This window comes from Ursus maritimus, unplaced genomic scaffold, assembly GCF_017311325.1.
Source record: "Ursus maritimus isolate PB19 unplaced genomic scaffold, ASM1731132v1 scaffold_3, whole genome shotgun sequence".
Taxonomy (NCBI): Eukaryota; Metazoa; Chordata; class Mammalia; order Carnivora; family Ursidae; genus Ursus; species Ursus maritimus.
Window position 1 is genome coordinate 54,751,868 of NW_024425563.1, and position 27,085 is coordinate 54,778,952.

At 36.7% G+C, this 27,085-nt stretch overlaps 1 protein-coding gene across 1 annotated transcript in view; it reads right to left on the bottom strand.

The window, feature by feature from the left end:
- Positions 1-818: 818 nt before the first annotated feature.
- HDAC9 (histone deacetylase 9) overlaps positions 819-27,085 on the bottom strand; it is a 684,034-nt gene continuing 657,767 nt past the window's right edge. Inside the window, exons 25-26 of the mRNA XM_040644215.1 lie at positions 21,640-21,787; positions 819-1,116 (exon numbers count right to left, since the gene is read on the bottom strand). Of these exons, the coding sequence (XP_040500149.1) occupies positions 1,077-1,116; positions 21,640-21,787 (188 nt within the window). The 3' untranslated portion in view covers positions 819-1,076. The remainder of the gene's footprint in view (positions 1,117-21,639; positions 21,788-27,085) is intronic.

Sequence of the window (27,085 nt, forward strand, 5' to 3'; positions counted from 1 at the left end):
TGTCACAGCTAAAAGAACACATCATGCCAAGCAACTGTGTTAACCTGAAAAGTTAAAATAATAAATAAACGGAATACTCAAAGCTCCTGAGTATTGGGGAGATTGTGGGTAATCTTTAGCTTTTCTATAAGGAAGGAAGGAAGGATGAAAGGTAAGAAGAAAAGATGTGATGGAGGAAAGAAGATGAAAAGTTCTAGTTCTTGATAGACTTGGAAAAAATTAAGACCATCCTCTGTGGAACATATGCTTGAAACTACTATCATCAGAACAAGGGATGTATGAGGGGGATGGGAGACCTCATCCTCAAATACAATTGCAAATCTCCCATGTGTGAGAATACACAGAGGGATGTTAGGGAAATAGAGTTATTTTTCTCAAAAAATGTGACATAAAATATTGCACCATTACATAGAGTATGTGAGGTTCCTTTGGCATTTGGACTTTGAGATACAGCATGGTTTATTCTATTGAAAAAAGCCTCACCCCAGTTACTCCATCTTGAACTCTTACTAGCAACAGTTGAACCATGTGTTAAAACAAGGGCAAAAAACAAACAAAACAAAACAACCCCTTGCAATATGTCAGGAACTGCTATCCGTTCATAGCTGAAAGCAAATCCTGTAAACAATTTAAGACTGACAAAAATTACCCAATAAGAAACTGATCAGAATGTCAGGAATGAGTATTTCTCAGGTTTTGCCCAAAATTTCACTGGCTGTCATAGCATCCATAATAATTAATAGTATCTAATGCTGTACTGGATGTTATTAGTTCATACTTTGGGCCTGGGAGTGGGTCACCCAGCATATTAAAAGTATGCTGGAAGCAGTTTCTTCCAAACGTGGTTTACTGTAACTTTAGAATCACAGCGGTTACGTTTTAGGAATCTTTAATGCCCTTTCAAGTCCATCCAAAGAACAAGTGAAGCTGCTGTTCAGAATTTTGTGCCCAGTGTTTATGTTACATCGAATCTGTGCCACCCAGGCAGCAGACAAGACATGTCTGAGGGTGCTGGGTGGGGGGATACACAATGATGTCACACACAGGAAATATGGGGGTGGGGGGGGCTTGGCACTTCACAAGGCTGGCTCCTCTTCCATAGGCTCACCAGCAGTTCTGTAAAAATAAACAGGCAATCAGAATACGGCATAAGAGTACACAATGACATTGTAGATTTTCATGCATAATCAAAGCTGATTTTTCAGCTCTCTCTGATGTTTATTTGTGTTATTCAGTTATCCATAAATAGAGTTTCTTTCCTAGGAAGTATAAACAAATGTCAAGTGGAAAAACATTTTAGATCCAAGCAATCATTGGAAATGTTCCTGTTTATATTAAAACATGTCAAAATATTTTATGATTCTAGATTCTGAAATGTACATGTTTTGTGTCTAGTATAGTCCAATAATTTATTGAAAAAATTAACTACATTATTTTATTTTAGGAGCAATCACAAAGATTTCCTATGGAACCAGTTTGCTAATGAGAGCAAAGCACCCAGCTCGCTTCTGGAGGAGACTCACCAGGGCTCTAGTTTTTGCTTCTGTTCTTTCATAACTGGATTGGCTGCCTGCCGGAGGCATTTCAAATCAAATTCTGAATTTGATTAGCAAATCGCTGCTACAGACCCAACGTTTTTACAAGAAATGCTCTATGGTAGTGTGTAAATAGTTTTTATTCGACATCATCTGTGGGGTGTTCTGCTCAGGCAAAACCAAAACTAATTGCTTGAAAATTTATACTTGATATTTAAACTTAATTTAGTAACACTCTGAGGGTGTTTTAAGGCAAACTTTTAGAATGATTTTTAATTTAGTCAAAGGGACAGACTGTAGCAGAAATCCAAATACATGAAGTAGTTGGATTGTTGAGGGAAAACGCTGAGGGAAAAAAACTGGGATTTGAGATGCCGAGCGAACTGAGTTTGAATCTGAGCTCTAGGATTTGCTAATGTTGCAATTGCTAATGTTGTAACTATACTTCTGTGAAGCGGTGGCTTCAGGTTCAAAACCGTGGGAAAAAAATGTTCCTAACAGAATTAGTGAAGGTTTAAAAAAAAAAAAAGTAGATGAAATTGACTTGTAAATAATAAACACTATGAGACATTACTTATTTAATATTTTGGATTTGTCCCTTTGTCATCTAACATACATAAAATTGTGTGAATGGCAGAAAGATACAGAGTTATGCCTATGCTACCACAGGAAACTAAGGAAACACAATATTTGGATGATGGTTCTCTTTGGGTGGTGGAATAATAGATAGGTGGTTTTCATTTTCTTTTTCATACAGTTTATACTTGCCAGTATTCTATAATGAGTTACTTTCATATTAGAAAAAATGCCCATGTTTAAAACACAGCTGTTTATGAAGACTATTAAGCTATGTTTGTTTATAGATTTATAAGGAAAAAAAGCCAAGATTTCTATGCATCTATAAGTAGTTGCCATTTTAACTTATCGTTTTTATAATAAATTTAAAATATTGAAATAAAGTTTTTATCAATGAGATGGTAATAAAAAGGATTTTAATGCACCCTCTAAAGAATGAGAAATATCAGTTACTCATTAATTTAACATTACCCAAAAGGGAGTTCCAAATGAGTCTATGTGGAGTACCAAAAAAAAAAAAAAAAATCATTTCTTAGGAAGTTATAGCCTGACCAAGAGTATACTCCAAGAGTATAAGGAGGCTGTGAGAAAGTGTTTAGAGTTGCTATATAGGATAAAAGCTACTTAAATGACTCATACTCTATTAAAATATTTCCAAACTAAAATTATCAGCATTCTGAGAAGAAAATTCTTAAAGAAAACATTTAAGTAGCTAATTCATATGTAACATGCAAACTTATTTACATCTAAGAAGATGTGGATAATACAGGTGTAGAATCCTCAAACTAGGTACTCTATTGTAGAGACTGAGTTTTCCTAATTTTTTCCAGCTTTGAGATCCAACTGACATTCAACATTATATAAATTTAAGGTGTACAATGTGATGATTTGATACACATATATATTGGAAAATGTTTACCACAAAAACACATCCTTCTCCTAAGTACCATTTTGTTGTTGTTATGGTAAGAACCTTCAAGATTTAATCTCATAGCAACTTTCATGCATACAATACAGTACTGTTAACTATAGTCACCTTGTCTTACATTAGATCCCTGGAATTTATTCATCTTATAACTGAAAGTTTGTATCCTTTTTTTTCTATTTTCCCCACTCCCAGCTCCTGGTAACTATCAGTCTATTCTGTTTCTTAAGTTTAACATGGGCCTTTTGCAGTTTTATTGAGAAATAATTGACAAATATCATTGTATAAGTTTAAGGTGGTTTGATTTACATATATTGTGAAATGACTATCATAATAGATTTAGTTAACATCCATCACCTTATATACATACCGAGGTCAATGTTTTTAGATTTCACATATAAGTGAGATCATACAGGTAAATATTTGTCTTTCTCTGTCTGCCTTATGTCGCTTAGCATAACGCCCTCAGGTTCACCCATGCTGAATCTTCTTTTATGGCTGAATAATATTCCACTGTAAGTTTATACCACATTTTCTTCATCCATTCATCCATCAGTGGAGACAGGTGTTTAGGTTGTTTCCTTGTCTTGGCTATAGTGAGTTACGCAATGAACATGAGAGTGCAGATAACTCTTCAAGATAGTGATTTTAGTTCCTTTGGATATATACCCAGAAGGCAGACTACTGTATCACACTGGAGTTTTACTTTTAATTTCTTGAGGAACCTCCATCACTAACATTTGTTATCTCTTGTCTTTTTTATGCTAGCCATTTTAACTAATGTAAAGTAGTGTCTCATTGTGGTTTTAATTTGCATTTCCTTACTGATTAGGGAGACTGAACATCTTTTCATATACCTGTTGGCCATCTGTATGTCTTCTTTAGAAAAATATCTGTTCTGGTCCTTTGTCCATTTTTTAATCAAATTATTATTTTTTGCTATTGAATTGTATGAGTTCCATATATATTTTGAATATCAACCCCTTATATACATATCATGGTTTACAAATATATATCACATACATACATGGTTTGCAAATATTTTCTATTTCATAGGTTGTCTTTTCATTTTGTTGATTGTTTCTTTTGGTGTACAGAAGCTCTTAGGTTGATGTAATTACACATTTATTTTTGCTTTTGTTGCTTTGTCTTCTTTTTGTCATATCCAAAATATGGCAAAAGACCAAAATCAAGAGCTTTCCCCCTGTGTTTTCCTCTAAACTAAAACTATGTTTATAGTTTCAGGTCTTAGAGTTAAGTGTTCAGCCCATTTTAATTTTTGTGAGTGGTGTAAGATACAGTCCAACTTCATTCTTTGCATGTGAATGTCCAGTTTTCTCAATAACATTTATTAAAGAGATTATTGTTTCCCCATTGAAAATCCTTGCCTCCCTTGGTAGGTATTAGTTGATGATATATGTGAGGGTTTATTTCTGGGCTGTCAGTTCTGTTTCATTGGTCTATGTGTCTACTTTTATGACAGTGCCATACTGTTTTGATTACTGTAGCTTTATAATATAGTTTTAACTCAGGATGTGGGATGCCATTGTTCTTTTTCAAGATTGCTTTAGCTGTTCAGGGTCTTTTAAAATTCCATATGAATTTTAGGATTTTTTAAAAATTATTTTTGTGGAATATGCCATTGGAATTCTGAGAGGAACTGCAATGACTCTATAGATGACTCTGGGTAGTATGGACACATCACCATCATTAAATCTTCTCTGTGTCTTTTTCAATTTCTTTCATTAGAATCTTCTTTTTGGTATATAGATCTTATTTTGTATTCTGAAACTTTAGTGAATTGGCTTATTAGTTTTAACAGTTTTTTTGGTGGAGTCTCTAGGATTGTCATTAGCAAACTGAGAAAATTTTACTTCTTCCTTTCTTGTTTGGATGCCTTTTTTTTCTTTTTCTCACCTAAGAGCTCTGGGTAGGACTTCTAGTACTGTGCTGAATAGGAGTAGTGAGAGCAGGTACCCTTGTCTTGTTTCTGATCTTAGAGGGACAGTATTCAACTTTTTACTGTTGAGTATGATGTTAGCTTTGGGCACGTCATATATGGCCTTTATTATGTTGAGGTATGTTCCTTCTATACCTAATTTCTTAAGAGTTTTTATTATGAAAGATGTTAAATGTTGTCAGTTGCTTTTTCAGACGTTATTGAGAGGATCATGTGCTTTTTATCTTTCATTCTAGTAATGTGGTGTATCGCAGGGATTGATTTGTACACATTGAACCATCCCAGGGATAAATCCCACTTGATGATGTTGAATTATTCTTTAAATTGTAGTTGAAAGCACTTAATATTTTGTTGAGGATTTTTGCATCAATGCTCATTAGGGGTATTGGCTTGTAATTTTCTTTTCTTGTAGAATCCTTGTAGTATCTGACTGTGGGAATGAGGTAATGTGGGCTACATTAAAATAAGTTTGAGAGTGTTCCCTCCTCTTCAATATTTTGGGCATGTTTGAGAAGAATTGCTATTAATTTTTCTTTAAATGTTTAGAAGGATTCACCAGTGAAACTATCTGGGACTGAATTTTCTTTGTTGAGAGGTTTTTGATTACAGATTCAATCTACTTACTCATTATTGGTCTGTTCAGAACAGATTTTCTAGTTCTTCATGATTCAGTCTTGGAATGTTGTACATTTCTAGGAATTTATCAATTTCTTGTAGGTTATCCAATTTGTTGGCATATAACTGTTCATAGGAGTCTTATGACACTTGTATTTCTATGGTATTAGTTGTAATGTACCCTCTTTCATTCATAATTTCATTATTTGAGAGTCCTCTTTCTTTTTTTTTTTTAATGATTTTTTATTATATTCTGTTAGTCACCATACAGTACATCCCCGGTTTCCGATGTAAAGTTCGATGATACATTAGTTGCATATAACACCCAGTGCACCATGCAATACGTGCCCTCCTTACTACCCATCACTGGTCTATCCCATTCCCCCATCCTCCTCCCCTCTGAAGCCCTCAGTTTGTTTCTCATAGTCCATAGTCGCTCACGTTTCATTCCCCCTTCTGATTACCCCCCCTTTCTTTATCCCTTTCTACCGATTATCCTAGTTCTTATGTTCCATAGATGAGAGAAATCATATGATATTTGTCTTTCTCTGCTTGACTTATTTCACTTAGCATTATCTCCTCCAGTGCCGTCCATGTTGCAACAAATGTTGAGAATTCGTTCTTTCTGATAGCTGAGTAATATTCCATTGTATATATGGACCACAACTTCTTAATCCAGTCATCTGTTGAAGGGCATCTCGGTTCCTTCCACGATTTAGCTATTGTGGACAATGCTGCTATGAACATTGGGGTGCATATGGCCCTTCTCTTCACTACGTCTGTAACTTTGGGGTAAACACCCAGTAGTGCAATGGCTGGGTCATAGGGTAGCTCAATTTTAACTTTTTAAGGGACCTCCACACTGTTTTCCAGAGTGGCTGTACCAACTTGCATTCCCACCAACAATGTAGGAGGGCTGAGAGTCCTCTTTCTTCCTTGGTAAGTCTAGCTAAAGGTTTGCCAATTTTTTATTTAAAAAAAAAAACCCTCAATTTTGTTGATCTTTTCTGTTGTTTTCCTATTCTTTATTTCATTTATTTCTGTTGATTATTTCTGATTTTTGTCATCTCTTTTTTTCTGCTAATTTTGGTCTTAGTTTGATCTTTTCCTAGAAGTTCTTTAAAATGTAATGTTAGGTTGTTTGAGTTTATTTATTTATTATTTATTGCTATAGATTTGCCTCTTAACACTGTTTTTGCTTTATCCCATAAATTTGTTATATTGTGTTTCCATTTTTGTTTGTTTCAAGATATTTGTTTCAAGATATTTTTTTCTTTTGATTCCATCCTTGATCCATTAGTTGTTCAAAAGTGTGTTAATTTACACATTTTTGTGGATTTTCCAGTTTTCCTACTGTTACTGGTTCTGAATTTCATACCATTGTGGTCAGAAAAGATACTTGGTATATTTTCAGTTTTTTAAAATTTGCTAAGCCTTGTTTCATGACACAACGTGCTTTGTCCTGGAGAATGTTCCATGTGCATTTGAGCAAAATGTATATTCTCCTGCTGTTGAATGCAATGTTCTGTATATGTCTGTTAGATCCATTTGTTCTAAAGTATAGATCAAGTTTGATGTTTTACTGATTTTCTGTCTGGAAGATGTATCCATTGTAGAAAGTGGGGTACTGAAATCTCCTACTATTATCGTATTGTTGTGTATTACTCCCTTCAGATCTATTAGTATTTGCTAAATATATTTAGGTGTTATGATGTTGGATGCATATGTAACTATACTTGTATTCTCTTGATAAGCTGATCTCTTTATCACTATATAATGACTTTGTTACAGTTTAAGACTCAAAGTCTAATTTTTCTGATATAACTACTCCTGCTCTATTTTGGTTTCCGTCCTTTCACTTTGAGCCTCTGTGTGTCCAGCATATAGATGGGCAGCATATAGATGGGTCTTGTTTGTTTAAAAACATTTAGCCACTCTAAGTCTTTTTCATGTTATTCATTATCATCCTTTCTTTTCAGCTTATGGAACTCTTTCAGCATTTCTTGTAAGGCAGGTGTTGTGGTGATGAACTAACTCAGCTTCTGTTTGTTTGGAAAATTTTTATCTCATTTCTGAAGGACAACTTTGCTAAGTAAACTATTCTGGTTGGCAGGTTTTTAATTTCAGCATTTTGAATATATCATTGTACTCTCTCCTCGCTTGCAAGATTTTTGCGTAGAAATCTACTGATGATCTTATGAGAGTTCCTTGGTATGAGATATATATTTTTTCCTCTCGATACTTTTAAATTTCTCTGTCTTTGATTTAGACAGTTTTATTATTATTTTATTAAGATCATTTTGATTGGAATTTTGAGCTGACCTATTAGCTTCATAAGCTTGGTATTTAAATCTTTCCTCAGGTTTGGGATGTCCAGCCACTATTACTTTAAATAAATTTTCTGTCACCTTCTCCTCCTGGGACTCCAATAATTCACAGATTGTCTTAATGATGTCACATAAATCCCTTAAGATTTCTTCATTCCTTTTAATTCATTTTTTACTTTTTATTCCTCTGACTGAATAATTTCAAATTATCTGTCTTTGACTTCATTGATTCTTTTTTCTGCTTGATTCAGTCTCATGTTGAGCTCTGTACTGAATTCTTTAGTTCAATTATTGTATTCTTCAGCTCCAAACTTTCTGTTTGGCTTTCTGTTTGACTGTTTTCTGTCTCTTTGTTGAATTTCTCATTTTGTTCTTTTATCGTTTTTCTGATTTTTGTTGAATTGTTTGTGTTCTCTTGTAACTGTCTGAATACCTTTAAAACAATTATTTCTAATTATTTTTCAGGCAATTCATGTATCTCCATTTCCTTGGGTCAGTTACTAGAAGTTTACTCCATTCCTTTGGTGGTGTCAGGTTTCCCTGATTCTTTGTGATTCTTGTGGCTCTGTGTCTGGGGCAGGAGGGCATGATATTTGGTTGGCTTAGGCATCTCAGGTCCACAACACTGACAGCTATGTAGTCTTTGGTGAGCACTATTATGGCAGGGCAGGTGGGGAGATGCTGGAGTGACTGCAAGGGATTTTGGAGTCCTATCTTCTTCAAGTACAGCACCTAGGGACCAGGACATGCCACTGTGGTGGCTAGAGCTGGTGGTGTACACACTTGGCTGCAAGGGCACTGGGTCTTGGCATATACTCCTGTGACTGCAAGCCTTCCCGGGGGCGTACAGCTGTGGAAGCCAGTGTTGGAACTCAGGCTGGTGGGGTGCAGGTACATAGCTGAAGGGACTAGATGCAGTTCAGCCCAGTGGTGCAGGCTAGTGACAGGAGTCGGGGCTAGATGTGGGCCTTGATTTTTGGAGTATGCTCCTGTGGCTGAAGGGCCTCACCACACATATGGGCAAAGCGTTGAGGCTAGTGATGTGAGTTGGCCAGGGGTGTGCAGGTGCATAGTTGGAGGGACTAGCTGCACATGGGCTCAGCAGATCAGGCCAGTGACAGAAGACAGGGCTGAATCCTGTCCCGTGGCAGTTGTGGGGGCCTTGACTGTCAGCATGGACTCCCATGGCTGCAGAGTCTTGCCATGTGTGCGTACATGGCAGTGGAGGCTGGTGATGGGAATCAGGCCAGCATGTGCAGGTGCATAGCAGGAAGGCCTAGCCCTGAGTGTATGCATGGTGGTGGGTCAGTGGCAGAGTCAAGGTTGGCATCTTGCACTGATGTAGCCACAGAAGCTGGAGCTGGCTTCTGGTATAAATCCCAGGCTGCAGAGGCATGGGTGGCAGAGGGAGGAAATGGGGAAAGACTTGGGCAACTGGTGAGCATGATGAAAACCTGTGGGGTAAAATCCTCAGTGGAAAAATCTTCAGGGGTTCTGAAGCAGCTGTTTTGGACATTGGTTTCTTCATCAGTTGGGGTCCTTGCAGAGCATATCACTGGAAACCATGATCACTCCCATTGTATATCTGATACTGGTAGCCCCCACCCTTCTTCTTTGTTCCTAGCCATCTCCATATATCTCAGCTTTGCCAGTTTTTTGGGTGGGGTGAAACCAAAGTCGGTTTTTCCTGCAGTGTCCCAAAAGGCTGGGGATGCTGGTCAGTCACCCTGCTCTTCCTTCCCCAGCAAGGGGAACTCTTTCTAGCTCAAGCCCTCTTGGTGCTGAGTAGTCTCAGCCTGGAGGATGGGATGACTCAGGCAAAATGAAGCTGTTCTTCCTTCCCTTTTTGGACAGTTATTCTGTTGTTTTGTTCCACTCTGTTGCTAAAGTTTCTTGAGTTGACTGCTGAGCTCTCCCAGAGCTGTTTTTGTTCATGGATAGATGTCCAGTTATTGATCTCTGTTGGGGTACTAAAGCTCAGGTCTCTGCTCTCCCATCTTAATGACGTCACTCCCCCGACCTGCATGTTCCTATTTCTAACCCAAAGTAACAGCAAGATTATCTTTTCTCCCACACCCAGGACTCAGCTGTGGCTGGAATTTCAGAGACAACAGTGTGTAAAGAAAATGTCCCAGAGGTCGTAATACATATCTACCCTTGGTGGAGGATCTGTGCATTATCCAGATGTATATATATCCAGCCTGGGCTCTGAGGACATGAGCAGGGTATCTACTGTGCAACCCATACTTACTGGCCAAAATGGATCCTTTTCTGTTGAAACATGAGGACTTTCAAGTACAATATAAAACTTCCCATCAGATGCTTCTCTTCCCTTTTCTCCCTTCAATATCATTTCATACTAACCACTTTTTAAAAAATAGTCTACTTACTGATCTCCACCTTCTACTGAATCAAATACACATCCACATAACTGACCAATTCTCTCGGTGTCTTACTGCATAAAAATATTGTTAGTAGCAGAGCAAGTTGGAGAATCTTCTGGATTTCAAGGTAGATGCTCCGTGTTTAAGTCCCAGCTCTGCCACTTTCTAAAATTTAACTTTGAGCAAGTCAACACTTCTAGATTCTCAATTTTCTCTTTAAAATTGAAATAGTTCCTGACCTGCCCTCAGGCTTAACTGAATGAGGTAATTTAAGAGACCGTGCTTTATATACTGTAAAGTGTTGAACAACTATAGAAGAATTGTTTTATTTATACCTGCCACTGTGATGATTTACAGTATCATAGCTTTCAGTGGAGGTGGTACTATCTTTACTCACTTCCTATTCCTAGGTAACTGTTTTTATATGTTTATAAAAGATCATTTTTTAAAGAAACCATCTTCATGAAACACTTAGAAAGTCAACAGGTGAGGAATGACCTTTTAATGGATGTTTTGGTGAAAGACTGAGAAGCAATGCTCTGGAAATGTGGGAGCTTCCCACTTCCATCATCTATGTACACACACCAAGTTTACCTTGTTTAATAAAAACACAGTTGTGGAAAGAGATGGGGAAAGGGAAGAGATGCAATTTTTACATTTTTGAATTTAACTTCATTTGTAATTAGGTAAGATGGAGACACAGTAAGGTCAGGAATACATATAAAATAAAACCTCCAAAGATAAATTTTAGTTCAATAGTTTAGCTAATTGAAAGACATAAACTTCTATTACCGTAAGCCAATTTTAGAGTGAACACTGATCATTTTCTCAATAAAGGACAAAAATTTAAGAAAAGGATCTATTCAGTCCAGCAATCACAGGTTAAGGGAACTTACAAAAATATAAAGCAGAAAGTAAAGAATTTAACTTGAGAAAATAAATAGCATAAAATTAAATTCTTGTATTTTCCTTAAGTTCTTGTACATTTCCTTAAGCGTATTTCATTTCTTATGATTTTTGAAACAGTATTTCTTTATTTATATTAATAATGTTATTTAGTGAGACATATTAGCTCTTGTTTATTGATTTAATTTAATCTCTTTAATATCTTACTTTCTCTTCCTCTTCCAAGGCAAGCAATCTAATGCTATGTACATTATGTTGTTGGTAAGGTGTACTTCAGAGCTTTAAATTATTGTTTTGTGGGAATATATTTTTATTTTATGTACGTTTTATATATATATAAATATATATACATATACATATATATACATATATATGTATATATACATATATCCTGCTTAATTTTCTCACTCAGTATTGTATTTATTAAATCTATCAATGCAGTTATGTTTACCTAGTCTGTAGCTGCTAAGAAGTACATGGCATCTCCATGGTATACATCTGCCACATTTTAACTACTCATTCTCTCAACAATGGACCCCAGGTTTGACTCCCTCTGTCTACCCACCATGAATAAGCTATAGTGAACTTCCTAGTACATGTACTTTAATGATCCTGGGTCAGAAAGTCTTCAGTATATACCACAGGAGCAGGATTACCAGGTCGTATGTTTCGTGTATAGTAAATGGTATTAAATTGCTTTCCAGAATGGCTGTCATAGTTTACCTTCCCATAGCCTCCAAAGTTCCATATCTCTACCTGTTCTGACCTTCCCCATGTTCCTGAATTTTTCACTGACTCAAACAATAATAGACTGAGTGTCTGTTATACACCCTTGCTCTGTTCTAAGTATTAGAAATATAGAGGAGACATAAAAAATATAACAGGGGTATCTGATCTTCTTTTGGGATTGATGGTCAGTGAACATTCTCCAAGAAGAGGAAGTGATATTTGATCTGAGATCTAAAGGAAAAATGGAAGACAATGGAGAGGCCAGGTAGGCTCAGTGGGAGGAAAAGGAAGATAAGTATTCCAAATGGGGTGGGGGTGGGGGGATAATGTGCCAAGAGGCATGATGTGAACACGAGTATGGGTCTTTGGAAAAAATGTAAAAACCACCATAAGATACTATTACATACCCACTAGAAAGGCTAAAATTTTGAAGGCTGATTTTACAAAGTGTAGGTGAGGATATGAAGCAACTGGAATAGTTATTCATTGCTGGTGGGAACGAAAGATGGCACAATCATTTTGGAAAGCAGTTTGGAAGTTTTTTACAAAGTAAAACACAGGGCTTCCCTGTGTTTGGCAATTTCACTCCTAGGTATATATCAAAGAAAACTGAGTGCTGTGTTAACAAAATAAAAACCTGTATAAAAATTTCATAGAGACTTAGGTTCCTCAAAAAATTAAAAATATAATTACCATATGATCCAGCAATTCCAGTTCTGGGTATATATCCAAAAGAATTGAAAACAGGATCTTGAAGAGATAATTGCATACTCATATTCATTGAAGCATTATTCGCAGTATCCAAGAGGTGGAGGCAACCTAAATGTCCATTAATAGATGAATGATAAAGAAAATGTGGCATATACCTACAATGGAATATTATTCAGCTTTAAAAAGGATGGAATCTTGTCATATGCTACAATATGGATGAAACTTGAAGACATTATGCTAAGTGAGGTAAGCCAGTCACAAAAAGGCAAATACTTCATACTTCTACTAATATGAGGTATCTAAAGCAGTAAAATTCTTAGAAACAGAACGTAGAATAGTGGTTGCCAGAAGCTGGGGGAACAGGGAAAAGAGAAATCATTGTTTAATAGGCACAGAGCTTTAGTTTTGCAAGACGAAAAAGTAACGGGCATACAGTTAACACTATAGGTCTGTACACTTAAGAATGGTTCAGATGGCAAATGTTATGTTACATGCTTTTTACCACAATAATAAAAAATTTTCATAGTAGCTTTATTCATAAAGCCCTAAATGGCAGATTTCTAAATAAGACATATAGATGATTGACAGGACATGAAAAGGTGTTCAACATCACTAATCATCAGGGAAATGCAAATCAAAACCACAATAAGATACCATCTCATACCTGTTTGAATGGCTATTATCAAAAAGCCAAGAAATAACAAGTGACGGCAAGGATGAGGAGAAAAGAAAACCCTTGTGCCCTGCTGGTGTGTTGTAAATTGGTGCAGCCACTAGGAAAAACAGTATGGAGGTTCCTCAGAAAATTAGAAATAGAATTACCATATGATCCAGCAATTCCACTTCTGGGTATTTATCCAAGGATGTGACAATACTAACTCAAAAACATAAAGGCACCCCCATACTCACTGCAGCAAACTTACAATAGCCAAGGCATAAAAGCAGCCTAAGTGTCTATTAGTGGATGAATGGATAAAGAAAACGTGATGCAATGGAGTATTATTCAGCCATAAAAAAGAAGAAAACCGGGCACCTGAGTGGCTCAGCTGGTTAAGCATCTGACCTTGATTTTAGCTCAGGTCATGATCTCATGAGTTGGAAGATTGAGTCCTGCATGGGGCTCCACCCTGAGCATGGAGCCTGCTTAAGATTCTCTCTCTCTCACCCCCTGTTTGCCCCATCTCCCCTACCCCCCCAAATGTCCTCTCAAATAAATAAATAATAAAAATAAAAACACAGTAAAAGAAGAAAATCTTGCCATTTGTGACAACTTGGATGGACCTTGAGGGCATTATGTTAGGTGAAATAAGTCAGATGGAGAAAGACAAATACTATGTGTTTTCAGTTATTTGTGGAATCTAAAAAACCCCCTGAACTTATAGAGAAAAGATTGGTAGTTGCCAGAGGTTAGGGTAGAGGTAAGAGGTAGGCAAAATGGGTAAAAGTAGTCAAAAGATACAAACTTCCAGTTATGAAGTAAATAAATCGTGGAGATGTATATACAGCATAGTGACTATAGTTAATAATACTGTGGTTTTTTGTTCGAAAGTTGTTTTTATTTATTTTTTATTTTATTATTTTTATTATGTTCAGTTAGCCACTGTAAAGTACATCATTAGTTTTTGATGTAGTGTTCAATGATTCATTAGTTACATATAACACCCAGTGCTGTTTGAAAGTTGTTAAGAGAATACATCTTAAAAGTTCTCATGAGAAGAAAAAGAATTGTAACTATGTATGCTGATGGATGTTAAATAGTTATTGTGGTGATTATTTCATAATGTATACATATATCAAATCATTATGTTTTATACCTGAAAGTAATACAATGTTACGAATCAATTATGTCTCAATAAAAATCCCTAGCAAAATTAATAGCCCCAAGTGGGAAACAAGCTAAACATTGATCCACGGGTACATGGATAAACAAATTAGGGTGTGTTTATACACTGGGATAATGCACAATAATAAAAATAAACAAACTACTGATGGGATGGATCTCAAAAACATTATGCTTAGTGGAGTAAAAGGAGACAGATAAAAAGCTGTATGAACTACTGATTCCCTTTAAATGAAATTTGAAGTTTGGCAGAACTAATCTACGGTATTAAAACTGAAAAAAAAAATTACCTCTAGAGGAAGTAGCATTGACTAAGAGACATAAGGAAATTTTCTGGGTAAGGGAAATTGTTCTTGATCTTGTTCTGGGTGATGTTCATTTAAGTATGGAATAATTTAAAAAAAATTTTTGATTTATGCATACTATTATATGTAAAGTATACCCCAATTCGAAAAAAAGAAATGAAACAAGTTCATTGTTGGAACACAGATCAGAAAACAAAGAGGAAAGATTTCAGATATAAGGTACAAAATCAAGGGAAGGGTCTGATCACAGAGGGCTTGCTTATAGGTCCTGTTAAGAATGATGATTTTTATGCTAATGGAAATGGAAAGGCATTGAAGGTTTTCAAGCAGAGGCATGACAGGATTTGCTGTCCAGTTGTGTTTTGTTTCGTTTTTAAGAGTTCCCTGATTGCTTGTGTAGAAAATGGATTAGGAAGGAGGCAAAAGTAGATATGGGAACTAGTAAGGAAACTACTACTGTAAGAGTTTGGATGAGCAATGAAGGTACTTTGGACTGAGTGTTGTCAGTAGAAGTTTAAAAAAATAGATGGTTTGCTCAAGCTATTGTCTCGATCTCAGATACCTTTCTTCTTTTTTTTTTTTTTTAAGATTTTATTTATTTATTCGACAGAGATAGAGATAGCCAGCGAGAGAGGGACACAGGCAGGGGGAGTGGGAGAGGAAGAGGCAGGCTCATAGCGGAGGAGCCTGATGTGGGGCTCGATCCCAGAACGCTGGGATCACGCCCTGAGCCATCCCCGGTTTCCGATGTAAGGCTCGATGATTCATTAGTTGTGTATAACACCCAGTGCACCATGCAATACGTGCCCTCCTTACTACCCATCACCGGTCTATCCCATTCCCCCACCCCCCTCCCCTCTGAAGTCCTCAGTTTGTTTCTCATAGTCCATAGTCTCTCATGTTTCATTCCGCTTTGGCTCTCCTCCCCTTTCTTTATCCCTTTCTTCCCCTACCGATCAACCTAGTTCTTATGTTCCATAGATGAGAGAAATCATATGATAGTTGTCTTTCTCTGCTTGACTTATTTCACTTAGCATTATCTCCTCCAGTGCTGTCCATGTTGTAGCAAATGTTGAGAACTCGTTCTTTCTGATAGCTGAGTAATATTCCATTGTATATATGGACCACAACTTCTTAATCCAGTCATCTGTTGAAGGGCATCTCCGCTCCTTCCACGATTTAGCTATTGTGGACATTGCTGCTATGAACATTGGGGTGCATATGGCCCTTCTCTTCACTACGTCTGAGATACCTTTCTTCTTATTTTCTAGGTGAAATCCTATATATTTTTCCACCCTTCCTCAGTTGATCTACTCTGTGATTTGTTCTGCATTTCTAGGCCTGTGTTAGGTCTTCTTTTATTCTACAGCTCAATATAGCAAATTACTTGTCACTTATTATAGCTGGTTGTTCATGTCTAATCCTATGGTAGGAAGACTAATAGCCCCCAACGATGTCTATGTTCTAATCCCTGGAAGCTGTATGTTACCTTGCATGGCAAAACTGACTGTGTAGATGTGATTAAAGTTAAGTACCTTGAGATGAAGAAATTATCCTAAATTATCCTGGTGGAGCTAACCTAATCATGAGTTTTGAAAAGCAGGGTATCTTTCCCAGTTTGTAAGCCAGCTTGCCCAGCTTTCTTCCTTCAGTCAGAGAGAGATGTGATAAGTGAAGAAAGGTCAGCAGAATATAAAGTTGCTGGCCAAGAAATGCAGGCAGCCTCTAGAAACTGGAAAAGACAAGGATGCAGATTCTCCCCTACAGCCTCCAGGAAAGGACCCAAGCCCTGCCAACCTCTTGATTTTAGCCCAGAGAGACCTGTGCCAGCCTTCTGATCTGTCATTTAAAGTGATTAAATTTATAGTAATTTTAAAAGATAGAAATAGAAAACTAATATAATCCCCAAGTATATGAACATTTTGAGGACTACAAGGAAGCTTTGTGACCCTGCCTCTCAACACTTTGGCCTATACAGAATAATCAAAAAGTGTTTAAAGAATGAATGGACTGGATATTCTCCTTCCTCATTCTGCAGGTTGGAGGATAATCCTGTAATCTGTCAGCATCACTGCCAAGTTTTTCTCCCTCCCTATACACAATTCCTTTCTCCATTCAGACAGACACTTTGCCCCCCGTTCTTTACTATGTTTATTCAGTCAATCCATTTTATGATACGAGTACTATGGATTCTAGTTATCTGAAAATTGACATTGTTAATTAGTATTATAAAAGAAAATAAATACAAAATACACATTTTGAAAACTCTTATAAAATATAAAAACACTTATTCTCTCAGGAAACACAGTAAATCAAGAGAGACAGAATTGCTCAGGTATCATTATAAAATGTTATGTTCCCATTTTAACAATATTTTGTCTTCTGTCTTTGGATTCATTCATTCATTCATTCATTCATTCATTCATTCATTCTTCAGTATTTACTACCTACAATGTATTAAGCATTGTGAAAGTCTTGAATTAAGCCAGCTAATCACAGATTAATTAACTCAATTTATTGCTTAGAGATTATTTGTCAATCTCTTGTTTTTAATGTCTATACTATTGATTTAACCGATGAACAGTTAGATGCCTAGGTACAGCCTCTATATTCTAATATAGATAGCTGGATGATGAGCTACGTATTAAAGGAGAAAAAAATAAATGGTGGAAGAAGAAAAATGATGGAAAAAATAATAAAACCAACCTTTATTGAGTATTTACGATGTATCAGGTGTTAAGACATACTATTTCATTTCATCCTCAAAACCCTATGAAAATTTCCCTTCATTTTAAAGACAAGGAAAATAAAGCCCAGGGAGATAAGTAAATTGCCCGTGATCGCACAATTATTAAGTTGAAGATGGGATTTGATCTCTGCAAGCTGATTCTAGAGTCACACTCTATTCTTCCTTTGTAGTGGGAAGAAGACAACAATGAAGGAGTGAGAAGAAGACGAGATAAATGGGAAGCTAAAGTTATCATGCATCTTATTTTACTCACAGTTCTATTCAAATATGTTTCTTTTTCCTTACAAAATACTTCTTTAAAGGCTTCAGAATGGAACCATGAATATATAAATGGGCACTGGATTGAATCCCTATCATATTAAGTCAGACTTCAGAGTGCCCCATGACCAAATGGCAAGCACTGAAAACAGAGATAAAAAGATGGTCTCAGAAGGAGGAGGAAAAAGAAGAAAAGAGAGGACAGATTATCCTTCCTTTTATCAGGAACTTCCAAATCTTAGCCCACTTAGCCCACTTTTCAACTAAGACTTTGTTGACACTGATGAAAATTAAGAATAAAAATTATATTGGAATGCTTGCCTGGTTAGATAAACAAGTGCTCAAAATAAAGGTATTCTAGAGAAAAATCAGAAACCTGCATAATTTGTATAGTATTTAGCTTTTAGAAGCCTTGGAGACACAATCCTAAAAAATGGAAAAGAAAGTTGTGTTTCTAGGTATACTAGACATGAATGTGTGTTTAATAGTGGTCTATATTTCTATATAAATTTTCAGATACAGAAAAATGTGGTTAATGTCCTTGGCATTAGTGATAGGCCATTTAAAGTTAAGGTAGATGATACCTGGGATTTTCTGGTGTATCATTATACTTTTTTAATATTCATAAGACAGTTACTCAAAAAAAAAAACAGTTAGACTTGGAATCATATATTTTCTCATGCATCTGTGAGAAAGGTTGTGAAAAGTTGAGGATGAAATGATTACATAAACAACCAGACTGGATTGTACTAAGAAAATCTAACATGATTCACACTAAAATCAATAGGTCAAACTGACATTTGAAAAATGTAACTTTCAGTTTTTGTTTTGGTTTAAAAAAAAAAGAGAGATAAAAAGACAATCAGGATTTCTAGAGTTTAGTAAATGTGTTCCCAGTAACATAATAGCTGATCATCCTGAAGTTTTGATTGCCAGAGAGAGCTTTTTCTTGATTTTCAGCAGAGCCTGAACTAGTATCCAAGAATAAACCTGAATACTGCACTGACCTTTTCAAAGTAGAAGCATCTGAAACAGATATCCAACCAATGCAAACTATAATCTTTTAAAGGTGCAGTTTCCTACCAAACAAGAAGAAACCTAAAATCGCAGTTATCTCTTCTAAATGATATGCTATATGTGACCAGGTCTATCTATTAAATATTCTTTGAACGTATAACTAGGTTCCATTTAATTTTTTTTGTTTTTTTCTTTCTGATCTGTTAATCTTTTTTTCTTGGTCAAGTCCTTTGCCGCCTGATAATTATGTTTTGAAAACTGTATTTCAGTTAATCATCCCCAAAATGCATCCCCACATATCAGCCTTTTTCAAATAATTTACTCTTCATGGTCCATCAATAAGTTGTAAAAATAAAATGACTGTTTTCACTGTGTTGTCATCTCCTTCTTGCCCCCCCATCCAAGAAAAATGAACAAAAAATACTTACAATGGTTTCTAGCCAGGAGCATTTTATCCTTTATTCACTAGTGGTAAATGAGTCAGATATGAGTTGGCCAGGAAAAGAGCTGCTTTACCCAAAATCTTAGCACAAAATGAGTCATCTCACTCCAAGCACCAATATATCCTCCAAAATAATTGGCAAGAATTTCCTATAAAAAGAATCTTGCCTTCACTCTTTTCCATCCATTTAGTTTTCTGATTTTTCTAATTTTTAAATTTCCTGTGTACTTATAATATTACATTCATAACAAAGGCCCAAGAACATTTCCACCTCTTTATCTCATTCTGAAAGTCTTTCCTGTATTGAGTAGGGGGACAATTCTAATAGCATGCCCCTGGAAAGAATAAATGTTCTGTGGCTTTCAAGGGTTCTCTGTCTTTGACTCTCTCTGACGAAATTCATGCATGGTTCAATAGAAATGCAAAAGTCAATTCTAGAAGAATTTTTCTTTTCCTCTGCTGAAAAAGTGAGTGCAAAGCCATAGAAAATATTTCAAGCAAACCATTTTTTGTTTCCATAAGAAGAATCAATCAAAATAGAGACAATGCATCTAATACTGATAAACAAACATGAATCCAGGTCACAAGCATCAACTCTGTTTCCCTATACATCAGAACATTCAAATTCTCTCTCTCTCTCTGCCATCAGAGGAAGCTTAAAAATCACTGTGAACTAAAAATAAATAAATAAGTAAATAATCACTGTGCACTGAGGCCAGGGTTAAGTCCTTGTAGATTATCAGAAGTCAAACACACCATTTACCTGAGGATAAGCAAGAATGCTTATAGAGCCAATTCCTGCCAAAGTGCTGAGATTTTTATATTACTTGGAGTGTATAAGATAACTTTTTATTCTTAATTATTTTAAGCAAAATTATGTACAATTCATTTCACTTGGGTTGGAATTTAGCTTCATTTCTCTATATTAAATGAATTCTAAAGAATAGATACACTCCTTTTATATCCAGCACTAACAGATGTTAGTTTCCTCAGTTTTATAGCTCTCAGATGACAGAACTAACTGCACTTGGCCTTGGGAATAATTGCAACACCTTTGGATTATGAACTTGGTTTGTTTCTTAGCTGGGAACGGCAGGGGGTTAGTTCATATTATCAAAGAAGTAAAATAAGTTTTCCTTTATGTTCCAGATGCCCATATGAAGATGTCTTCTAATGCAATATTGTACAACTATTTTTTTCTATAGGTAGTCTGGTCTTTAAGTGGTTATAGTAAGAAAAAAATACTTGCTTAAAAATGAAATCTCTTATTCAATGCATCTCCTGCTCTTGACCAAAGATGTTAAATCCATTAAACCCTGAATATCCAGTAAAAGCAAGAAAGCTAAAACTGTTCAAATTTGTGCATTCTTGGGAAAATTGCCAACTGGGTACTAGGTAGCAGGATCTTTGTAATTAATGATGATGTTATTGACGGAGGGAATATGATTTCCTTCTCACAAGCAATTTAAAAGTGCAAGCTGGCAGAGCTTTAGTAAAGCCTCACCTTAAATTGAGAAAATGTGACTTTGAAGCCAGCCACAGAAAGCACCAGTGTTAATATATATGTACATCTGTGATGGCTCTGATTGCAGCAGACTTAAAAAAAACTTGAATGTAGCATTGTCTGTATGATAGGATGATGAACACCAAAGTGCACAAACTGACAAACATTTCTTAAAGAAGAACAAGCAAACCCAATTGTAGGTTAACCTTATTTTTCTCTTTCTGAATGCTATATTCATATGAACGCTAATTGGAATCAACTTCTTCTTATCATAAAGTGGAATAAAATCAGACTCAGGAGTCCACACATTCCTTTATACACACTCCTATCTCCTTTGGAGGCACCGTCTATCTTTATCCAGTACTTATACCATAAGGGCAGTCACAGAAGGAGCTTGTATGTGTTTAGGTTATCCAATAGACTAGTAATACCCTCAGCTTCCCCTCTCCTTTTTTCACCTTGTTATATCAGTAATTTTGAAATGATGATAGAAAGAAAAAGAATATCTGGAAAAAGAGAAATAACTAAGGAAAGAGGTGAAGCACACTAGTAGCTCTTTCCATAACGATCTGCACTTAAATTATCCAATGAGGAGTGATTTCTCTCACCATGTATCTCATCCACTCTAATTCTCTGTGAACTGCAACCACATGCTCCAGCTGTGTTTCCCATGAAGAATGAAAGAAATGAATTCTTGGTGGCCTACAGCATTTGCTGTGGCATCTGTGGCTTTGAAGAAGACAGGTGGTGGAAGTGGAGGAGACAGGTGAAGGAAAGCCTGGAGAGAGGTTCACGAATGCTAATGATGAGCCTGGATGTTACTGACCTTAATGACTCCCCCATGTTGGATTCATACCTGCTATCTTCTGAAGCAAAGGGCTGTTCTACATCTACCGTCAGGGAGGCCAGGGCAGAAACAGTCTCGGTCTCCTCTTGCAACTGAGTCCCAGCCAAAGCACAACCCCTTGGCACAGTCACCATCCTTACTGACTTCCAGTACTTGCCTAGAAAAAAAATGCATCATACTTTAATAGCATTTTAAAACAGTATTAATCAGAATACTTGTATAGATCCAACTCAGAGTGTTAAGTTAAAATTCTCTATGTTATACACAGCTGTAATTTGGTGTCTTAAATATTATGATTAAGTCTTTTTCTCAATCTAAGAATGCCAAGTTGTGAAGTGCTCATGGTCCCAAGCCTGAGTCTCTCCCTTGCTTAGAGGATAATAAAGTGAGGAATAATCCACAGTCTAATGAGCTCACTATGGCTGTGACTGACAGCTGTCTCTACAATTAAGTAATAAGCAAACTCTGGGCACAGTGCCCTCTGGAAAACCCTCAAGAGACTAGGAGGTAGAAGTCTCAAGGAGAAATTGAATGAAATAGTAATGTTAAAAATTGCTACTTGAGCTATTACCTTTTTATAAAAAAAGTGAGGTTAGAATATTAAAGAAAAAGAAAAGCCCAGAAATGACAGCATGAATTGAATGGCAACTTTGCCAGAACAATCAGGTTTGTTAGTCCTGGATGTTCTTTCTTTCTCAACCCCAGGGTGTGTACTAGAACAATAATTGATTTAAAACTTTAATATATGCACTGGCTGATGTTGGCACCTTTCCATATGTCAGACGGAAGTTTCATTTTTTTGAGGCAGGGAAGGGGAATGAGAGGAAAAGAGGAGGTCATTTCATGAGAACATGCCAGTGGAATAAATATGAAAGAGCAAGTCAGTGGCCTTCTCACAGCCCGAAGATATTTTTTTGTCAAGTGTTGAGTAGTCCCAAATCAAAGCAGAAGAATCTTCCTAGGTGGTGACATGACTTACCAGGTTAGAACTATCTCTGCAGACTGACCAGTGAGGGAGGAATTTGACATGGATTGGAAAGGAGGATAACTGGGTTCTGGACCAAACTCTGCCACTGACCATCCTATCATGCTGGCAAGACTCTCGGGCACTTCATTTCTGCTTCTCAAAACAGGAGAATGATCTCAAATCCCTTCCAGCTCTAACTAACATTTTGAAATCGGCCTTTCCTTATCTTACTATTTCACAAAGGAATGGATATCACGTTAGGGGAGGAGACTCAGTCTCCCCATCTACTTCCCATGCCAACAGAACCTTCTGACATATTGTCTACTACAACTTTACTTGCTGTAATCACCTATTTTGACCAAAGTCTGAGAATCATAAAGCTTTCAATTTGGACCAAATGACAGCAATTCTAACTGTGAATAAACCCACAAACTAACATTTTGAGGTACTGAGGAGATAAAGACACGTCCCTCACACCAAAAAATTCATGGTCTACATGACAATACTGTGTGGAAAAGGCCCATGTGATCCTGAGAAGAAATAAGTAGAACATATACTTATGATAATGGGAAAGTGAGAGAAGAGTTGCCAGAAAAACATAATACTTGACCAAGTATTTGAAAGACCACCAGAAGTTAGTCAATCTGAAATAGAAGGAGGTGGTGGTGGTGAGGTATTCCTAGAAGAGGAAATAGTGCACACAAATGTGCAGAGACTCGAGTCTCAAGTCTCTGGGTTTTTTTTTTTTTTGGGGGGGGGTGCGGGGTACAAAGTCCACTGCTAGGAATTACTGGAATGTTTGGAAAAACCTTGAGAGTGATGAGTGAGACTGCTGTGGTAGACATGGGCTAATTAACACACAATCTTGAATAACATGAGAATGATCTTGGACTTCAACCTGTAGGTATAAAGGGGCCATTTTAAGCAGAAGAGGCAGGGAATCAGGTTTAAGTTTTTAAAAGATCCCTCTGGACAGATCATGGACAATGAATTGGAAGGTGATGAGAGTGGTGGCAGGAAAACCAATTTCACATCTTGGCAAAAATCCAGGTAGGAAATGATGATGTCTAAAACTAAAAGGAAGTGACAGAAAAGAAATGAGGAGCTAGACTAAGAGAGGTTTAGGAAGTAGGCAATGAAAATATATCTTGGGTTATTCTGTAGTGTACCCCTACCTCTCTCAACTTTGAAAGATGACCTTGAATTGACAATTATATTCCAAGACCCTAATTTTTCTAGATCACAATGTTGTTATAATATTCCTCAAGTTGGAAATACCATATACCATATATAAGTGCATTCAGCTGTAATGGGTTTCACAAAATATTATTAAACACTCTTTTAGCTCATGATATTAAAAAAAATTAGTAATGCTGGATGACATCCTTTTCTTTTTCTCTAGAGTGACTAATCTGACAAACAAACAATAGGTGGCTGGCGGTTTATGGGTTAAATTATTTTTTATATACTATAGGAAAGAAACTAGCATTACTGATCTCCTAATATGTGCCAAGAACTGTTAGGTGCCTTTCACATTCATAATTTATAATTTCATTTAAACCTCATGATAATTATGTAGGCAATGTTGGGTAATCATTCTAAAGTCACATGGCTAGGAAGCAGAAAAGTTGAAATATTCATCTGGGACTGACTGACTCCAAAATATCTCTTACTTTGTACTCTGTTGTCTTCCTTTATTTAGTTCTCCTTTACCCTCTTCCTACTACACATTAAAATACAAAAACAGACTCAATATATAAAAATCCCAACTTAAAGAATTATGCATATTGCAAGAGAATTATTATGTTCTCCGCTTTACTAAAGAAATCATATTTGGTAATAACAGGTTACCCTTGTTCCTCAGACATGTGACTCAGTTGATCCACTTTTATCCACCTTTTATTGACTCTATTGCATGGGTTTTTTACATCAAGGGAAACAACCATGTAAAGACCAGTTCATTTTACTCTTCATTTCTCATAACCTTATACTATTGCAAGCACCTGTTTACCAAGTAAGCCATCGACGAAGCTATCATAAAACTGGAAACAAGTGCTCATTGAAGAGCATGAGTAAGAAGTCCATTGAAGATGGAGCCCTGAACTAAAAGTCAAGATTTCCAGATTGGAGACTACACACTAGACCCAGAGAAGTCATTTGGATCACTCTGGGGCACAGTTTCCACACTTATAACATGATAGTGGTGGGCTTAATGATGAAAGGGCTCTCCCTGCTGTAATTCTCAAAGACTGTGATTTTTCTGATCTCACATTATGTCTTGCTCTTGGATATTAGGATGAATTTGTTTTGGAAGAAAATCTTACTATTCTGTGGGTCTGTAAACCCTTAAGGAGGTCAGTAAACACCTAGTTTTAGATAATAAAGCACATCTAGAATAATCACAGGCTTTAATTTTTAAGCATTGTACTTTTTCCTCAAGAAGAAAACTCTTGGTTGGCCATAGACAAAACAAAGATCCTTACTCTCCAAACACAATCAGGACAGAAGGTATGAATCATTAATAATGATTTTTCAGGAGGAATGACTGACAGTGATCCTTTAACATTTAGCCTTTATGTATGTGAATAGTAAGAAAGATTTTAAATAGCTAAGACCTTTCTGAATAAAATTTAATGTGTAAAAAATATCCTGCTAAGTTAAGATTAAATGTTGGAAGTTTGGTTTTTATCCAAATGTATGAGGTTTCTGACTCAGAAATAACCAAAAACTTTGAATTCAATATGGCCTCTGGCAAAGCCTATAAAAACAAAGGAAATATTCTACATTAATAATGCATTCATAGACTACTATCTCTATTTGTAAAGGAGAATAATTAAAATGGAAGTGGGTAGAGCATAGACTGTGCAATATGCAGCCAATTCAAACTCCAAATTTATGGGTTATATTTTCATATGATGAGTAGTTTTTTTTTCTTTCAGAAACATATGTGCTAGAAAATCAGATCTGTTGGCATGAGAATAATACCCTTATTAGCACACAAGAGAAATGAACCAAGGTTTACTGCTAGAGTATTTAGGAGCTGCTATTTATAAAGTAAGATACTAGTAACCAGTCACTACTGGGTTGCTCTCCTAAAGCAATAAAACTGTCAAAAGACAGGGGTTTTCCATTAAAACTGGACATGCACACTCCTTTGGTCATATCCCCTATCCTTATTTGTTTTGCCCACTATGTAAATCTCCCCACTTTTCAGCACTTTCTTGTATCTTTTCTTTTCTTCTCCTTTCTTTTCTTTTTTCCTTTTCTTTTTTCTCTTTCTTCCTTCCTCCCTCCCCATCTCTTTCTCCCTTTCTTTCTTTCTTTCTTTCTTTCTTTCTTTCTTTCTTTCTTTCTTTCTTTCTTTCTTTCTTTCTTTCTTTCTCCTTCCTTCCTTCCTTCCTTCCTTCCTTCCCTTTCTTTCACTTTCTCTCTCTTCTATTCCTTCCTTCCTCCCTCCCTTCCTTCCTTCCCTCCCTCTCCCTTCCTTCCTCTCTCCCTTTCCCCCTCCCTCCTTCCTTCCTTCCTCTCTCCCTTCCCCCTCCCTCCCTCTTCCTTCCTTCCTTCCTTCCTTCCTTCCTTCCTTCCTTCCCTCCCTCCCTCTCCCTTCCTTCCTCTCTCCCTTTCCCTCTCCCTCCCTCCTTCCCTCTTCCTTCCTTCCTTCCCCCCCTTCCTCCATCCCTTCCTTCCTCTCTCCCTTCCTTCCTTCCTTTCTGACTATTTAGCCTTCACTATTTCGCATTTCTGTTTTGTCTGAAAAAGGCAAAGCAAAGAATGAATCTAAAATAAAGGTAAAGGGGCGCCTGGGTGGCACAGCGGTTAAGCGTCCACCTTCGGCTCAGGGCGTGATCCCGGCGTTATGGGATCGAGCCCCACATCAGGCTCCTCTGCTATGAGCCTGCTTCTTCCTCTCCCACTCCCCCTGCTTGTGTTCCCTCTCTCGCTGGCTGTCTCTATCCTGTCGAATAAATAAATAAAATCTTTAAAAATAAAATAAAATAAAGGTAAAAACTAGATAGTGGATGCAGACGGTCAAGAATTAGAGGGGAGGGGGCGCCTGGGTGGCACAGTGGTTAAACATCTGCCTTCGGCTCAGGGCGTGATCCCGGCGTTATGGGATCAAGCCCCACAACAGGCTCTTCTGCTATGAGCCTGCTTCTTCCTCTCCCACTCCCCCTGCTTGTGTTCCTTCTCTTGCTGGCTATCTCTATCTCTGTTGAATAAATAAAATCTTAAAAAAAAAAAAAAGAATTAGAGGGGAGGCCATAGATGGAGTATTAACTGGGTCAGATATGAGCCAGGAGAGGACATCTTGCAGATGCTGTGTAATCAGACTTCAGCATAAACCACACTGTTCTTGGTAAAGAGCAATTTGGAAAAATAAGTATTTGCGGACATATGAAAGTCTGTGTTAAAAATGACCCATCTGCCAAAAGTTTTCCCAACCAAAGCCTCTGATACTTCGAAAGCCACCTGGTTCCAGAAACCTCA